Consider the following 6,141-nt stretch of genomic DNA (forward strand, 5'->3'; position numbering starts at 1 on the left):
TGTTGGCCCCTTGCCTCGCCAGCCACAGGCACCACCCTCGCATCCCTCGCTGCTCCTCTCGCACACGCATTTGCCATGCACCCCACGCACATGCGCCACACGCATTGCTAGCCCAGCCAGTGCACCTACGCACGCAAGGGCCCAACATGCGTGCTGGGCGATGCTTCCAGGTGCCCTCGCACTAGCACACATCAGCAAGTGCCTAGCACTGCTATGCTTGGTGCGAGGCACGCACACACGCACATGCACGTGCGCCAGTGCCTAGCACTGCGATGGCTGTGCTTGGTGCGTGTGTGGCCCTGCCATGCGCACCTATGCATCCAGGCAAGCACGCTGCTAGCTGCGATGGGCTGCCTGGTACTCCTGGTGCTTGCGATAGGCTGTCAGGTGCCCCTGGTGCGCCTATTGCTTGTAGTAGGCAGCGATGGTGCCTAGGCATCATGCCAGGGCTGCGATAGCGCCTAAGCAAGATGCTAGGGCTGCGATGGTCAGCGATGGTGTGCCTAGGCTTTGATGGTGCGCCTAGGCTGTGATGGAGCGCCTAGCACACCTAGTGTGCTTAGGCTTGCGCCTATCCATGCTAGGTGCATGCTATATCGAACTAGCCTAGCATCCACATGGCTAGCCTAGTGTGGTGCTAGGGCTATGTTCATACTTATCGCTTTGTGATTTTGCGACGCTTGGTCTCGACGCCCTAGGCTCGATAACCGACGTCTGTATTTGTAAAACTCTGTCAACTCATTAAATCCTTTCGGATTAATTCGTCGTCTCGGATCGGTGATTTGATTGGGTTCGACCCGAAGGGTTCAGTTAAGATTAAGCTGTAATATCAATTGTACCTTGATATTACTGATCGAAAGCGGCTTCCACCTAGGCATTCCGATCACTTGATCTTACTGAAGAATTAACTCTGTAATAATTCTGAACCCTCTATCAGAAGAATACACTTGTTGGAAAGACACCATTACTTTCAGAAAGTTTATGCATGGGATTTATTAGAAGTGTGACAAAGCTTGGCAAGCTTTAAAAATGGAAAGTTTATAAAAGATAAGTTTTTAAGTTATGAAAAGATTTTATCTTATAAAATCCGATTTTACAAAAAGGAGTGCATATCAACGCATAAGCGCTATGGACGAAGGAAGCAAAAATGAGGGTAGCAGCATCATTTACCAAGGTTAAGAAATATTAAAAGGTAAAAGCTGACTAAAGGCATCCCGTTATTTTTTGAATTGTAACGGTGGGCCTTTTGCTGAATATGACACTTTTGTCATTTGGTCAAAATAACATTCTCTCTCTTTCTTTTCGTTTTTTTTTTATTTCCTCTGTAGCTCCTCTCCTTTATTTCCTGTGTTCCATCGAAGAGACAACGACGGTCGTTCCCGCCGGAGCAACAGCAGAAGCTTGGTGCGGTGGTCCCCCTTCACTCCTTGTTCGCTGCTCCACCGCTACCGTCGCCGTCGGCTGGCTTCTTCCAATCTTCCGTTCTTCACTACCTCACACCTCAGTCCTCACCAACCTCCTGTAGTCCAGTAGATCGACCGTCGCGCATGACCCGTCGTGCCTCAGTGCTTCACAGGAACTCGGCCGTCGTTGCTGCCTCACCGTCGGCCGTCTTCGATGCATCAATGGTATGTCTTATACTCTTAATTAATTAATTAATTTAGTATATCTTGCTCTTATAATTGAAATCCCCAATTTGAAATTTTGATTGTTAACCCTATTTTTTTTATTTTAATGTTTCAATTGTAATAATAAACAAGCTCAATTGCTTATTATTCAATTTTAATCCCCAATTTTAATCTTTGATTTTTTGTAGTCTTCTTCTCCTTTCAACCTTTTATCTCTTTCCTCCTAATCTTCACAAAAATCGGGTACCTAATTCTTTAATTGTATAACTTTTTTATAATAAATTTGTTGTCTTGATTGTTATTTGTTAATTTTAATGTTCTTGTTAGTTAAGAAACTTATGTGTACTTGTTGAATTTGTGAATAGGATGTTTTTTTGATGTATTTGGTTATGTAATTTAGGGTTATCCGCTGAATTTAGCGAATTAGGGTTTCGTTTGTAGTTCATGATGTTTAATTGGAAAGAGTTTGATTGTTGTCCGTAAAACCCGTAAATTGGTAAAATGTATGGCGAAGGGTCGAGTTGTTGCATGTCTCTAGAACTCCTAATGTAAAAATCCCTTCCCGTGCTATATATCGTGACATTTTGGTTGAGCAGAGCCTTGCTGGTGTAGTATAGGAGGTTTGTTTCTCTCCCACAGATTATGATCACTGCATTCCTTAGTGCAGAGGATGGGGGCAGAGAGAGTTTGATGAGGGAAGGAGAGGATGCATGCGATTGTATAGATCCCCTTGACTTTAAGATCAAAGAATTTCTCTGAGTATGATTGTTCTGATAGGATCTACTATTACAGAAATATCTATGAAATTGAACTCGATTACTGAATTGTTTCGAGTACCCGTCTTTAGCTTCAAGTGCCTCTTTGGTTTCTTCTGCATTAGTATTTGAAGCGAATGCCACTTTTAGCTTTCAGTTAGATAGAGTCTTTCTTTACTTATACATAATGGTGCCTTCTTTTACGGGGCTTGCTACTGCTTCACCCTTTTGATTGATATCTGCCATTTACTGAATTTTTATTGCTTTAAAATGATAGAGGTGGCTTTATTTAATATCTGTGAGATTGTTTGATTTTATTTTTTTTTAATGTGTGATCTTTAGTGTACTTATCATCAGATTGGGAAATTTATGGTTAATATTCTTATTGCTTGGTCAATGGGTGGAAGCCCTCTAACAGCTCTCATGTAGTGTTGTTAGTCTTACTATTACTTTGAGTTGTGTGATTGAGTGCCTTGAACAATCATGTCAGGACATCACTTACCTAAGAAACTGGTCGAAACTATAAAGTTTTTACTGCCATATGATTTTGCTTCCCTTGCGTGCCAATCATGCTGGATGATTTGTTTTGCTCTATGTTGATGGGAAATAGATGAATCATACACATTCACAATGCTCCTTATTTTCATGCCTCCAAACTAGTCAATTCACTAGGGACTTCAGGACCTTGAATTGAATAGTTGTTTGTATGAATATGCTTAATTGGTTATTGTAGTAGCAATTTGTAATTCTCTTGTTTTCAACCTTCTGTTTTTAGAACTTGCTGGGACTTGATTTGCTTATCATTCTTTAGGGACTTTATGAGTTGGAGCTTGATCAGAACTTCTGATTATATGGAAATGTTTGATTGTGTGATTGTTTATTGCAGTATTAATCAATACAGTAATTCACTTGAAGTATTTTACAGCCTTTTGCTTACTTTTTTTTAATTCCCATCTTCAATTTTTTCCTCCCAGTTTTCATAGGTGCATTTTTTATCCCAACAATAAAGGGGAGATGTCTCGGCTGGAATATGTTCACTTTCTCAAAACTCATGGTAGCCCGAGGTAGTCCATCTATATGAAGAATATACGTGGTTGTCAAATGTCTTCATTTGTCTGTGGTAAACTGTCATGTGTAGATAGATATTGCTACAAATATTGTTTGATGTTGAAAGTTGGAACATAAAACTCTTTACTAAAGTTGTATACTCCCTCCGTTAACGAATAGTTGCAACACTAGTACTTTTTGCGAAAACCAAAGCAAAATTTTTAAAAAGTGTTTAGGGTAGTGTTATTGTATATAGGGTCATGTGATTAGTGTATTAAAAAAGGAAGGAAGTGGGGGGCCCGGTTTTTTTTTTTTTTAGGAGAGAGAATCTAAAAATTTTTTAGAGGGAAATATTGGGGTTAAAAAGTTTCCCTCTCTTTTTTTACCCCCTTTTTCCCACCAAATTGTTGACTCTCTTTTCACATGTAATTTTTTCCCTCCAAACATTTCACTCTTTTTTAACCCCAACATTTTACCCTCCACTTGAAATTTTCATTCAAGGAAGACTATCTAAAGTCCCTGCCAACAGAGAACAAAATTGAAATGAAACAGCTAATTTTTCCCTCCACTTGACTTTTTCAATCAAGTGAGGGTATTTAACATACAACCTGCCATAATTCTCAATTCAATTCTCATATACAAATTAAAAACCAAAAGTCAGAAATTCTGATTACACCATTTTTTACAAAAGCAAGCTACCACTCTACTCCAAATTAGTCCTAAGTTAGAAGCAGCATCTTCAATCCTTAGAAGTGTTCTGGTTCAGCACAGCAGAGCCCAAAAATAAACATCCACCAACTTCATTACCAGTCCCAGATCTGTGGAACTAGGGGTCATTAGATTGTCAAGCATGGTAGACATGTTCAATGATGGTTTTTTCAGCATTGACCAGATGCTCAACGATGAAGGCAACATGGAAGACCAATATTCAAGCAATGAGGGAACTCAAAACTATAAACACAATGAGCAACATGAAGAGACAACACATAATCCCAGAGCCAAGAAAGAGCTCACTTTCTCCCAGAAAAGACAAATTGTTGATGCATTTTTATTAGTCCAAGAGGGTGGGAATTACCCAGAGGGTTTATAACACAGCAAGCACACAAGTTCCAGGTACACAGGACAACTATTCATAGACTATTGAAAGACATTAAGTCATAAATGGTAGTAGGGAATGTGATTGATGTCAGAAGCAAGAAGGTGGGAAAAACAGGACGAAAGCCAACAGAATACACAGATGAGTTTCTGCAATCAGCCCCTTTGTACAATAGCACAACTGAGAGAAGCTATGGAGCATCCCTCAAAATATCACATGTCACCATCCATAAGTTAAAGAAAAAAGGGAGACTCAAAACACATACAAGCACAAATCACCCTGCACTGACATCCAACCACAAGATAGCAAGACTGAAATGGGTGTTATGTCATCTACTACCAGCTAAAGAGAATGGGGACCCTCAGTTTGTGGATATGCAGCAAGTAGTGCATATTGATAAGAAATGGTTCTACTTGAACCCAGACACCAGGAGGTTCTACCTCCTGCCCAATGAATCTAACCCTTACATGTGCCAACAGTCCAAAAGGTTCAAGGTAAAAGGCATGTTCATGGCTGCCATTGGGAAGCCCGTTTTTGACCCCCAAGGAGTAGTATTACATGATGGAAAATATGGGATGTTTCCATTTGTTTATGAAAGCACAGCCAAGAAAAAAAGCAAAAACAGGGAGGCTGGTGTTGTGGAAACAAAAGCAATACAAAATGTGAACAAAGAGGCAATCAGGGCAATGCTGTTGGAAAATGTGATTCCTGCCATCAAAGATAAATGGCCATCCCACCTATCTAAGGAAATATGTATTCAGTGGGATAATGCAAGACCCCATAAAATTCCTAGTGATGAGGAATTTAATGCAGCCTGTCAGTCAAATGGTTTCAATATCAAGTTCATTTACCAACCAGCTTAGTCCCCTGACCTAAATGTCCTAGATTTGGGGTTATTAAATGTGATATAATCCATACAATACCAATCATTTCCTAGGAACTTAATGGAACTAATTCGGAAAGTGAAAGAGGCTTTTGACTTGTTTAATCCAGTTTTAAACAAGCATTGCTGGAAAACCTTACAATGTTGCATGGAAGAAATACTCAATCATTTAAGGGGTAACAATTTTAGCCCACCACACAAAGGGAAGAAAAGGCTGGAAAGAATTGGCATGCTGCTAGAAGTACTACATGTAGACAGGACTCTGGTTCAACAAGCTGTTGATGAAAGGATTGGTGTCCTTCCAACAAGTGTATTCTTCCGATAGAGGGTTCAGAATTATTACAAAGTTAATTCTTTAGTAAGATCAAGTGATCGGAATGCCCAGGTGGAGGCCGCTTCCGATCAGTAATATCAAGGTACAATTGATATTACAACTTAATCTTAACTGAACCCTTCGGGTCGAACCCAATCGAATCACCCATTCGAGACGACGAATTAATCCAAAAGGATTTAATGAGTCGACAGAGTTTTACGAATATAGAAGTCGGATATCGAGCCTGGGGCGTTGAGACCGAGCGTCGCAAAATCACAAAGCAACAAGTATGAACATAGCTCTAGCACCACACTAGCCTAGCCATGTGGGTTGCTAGGCTAGACTAGGCCTAGCACCATGCCTAGGCGCACCATGGGTACCCTAGGATAGCTGGGCACCATCGCAGCCAAGCAGCATGC

At 40.6% G+C, this 6,141-nt stretch overlaps 1 protein-coding gene across 1 annotated transcript; it reads left to right on the forward strand.

Annotated features, from left to right (window-relative positions):
- The first annotated feature begins 4,591 nt into the window (after window positions 1-4,591).
- On the forward strand, window positions 4,592-5,389 carry LOC110738323. The gene has a single exon (XM_021918686.1). The coding sequence runs from the start codon at window positions 4,592-4,594 to the stop codon at window positions 5,387-5,389; it is 798 nt and encodes a 265-aa protein (XP_021774378.1).
- The last annotated feature ends 752 nt before the right edge of the window (window positions 5,390-6,141 follow it).

The sequence above is a fragment of the Chenopodium quinoa genome, unplaced genomic scaffold, assembly GCF_001683475.1.
Source record: "Chenopodium quinoa cultivar QQ74 unplaced genomic scaffold, ASM168347v1, whole genome shotgun sequence".
Taxonomy (NCBI): domain Eukaryota; kingdom Viridiplantae; phylum Streptophyta; class Magnoliopsida; order Caryophyllales; family Amaranthaceae; genus Chenopodium; species Chenopodium quinoa.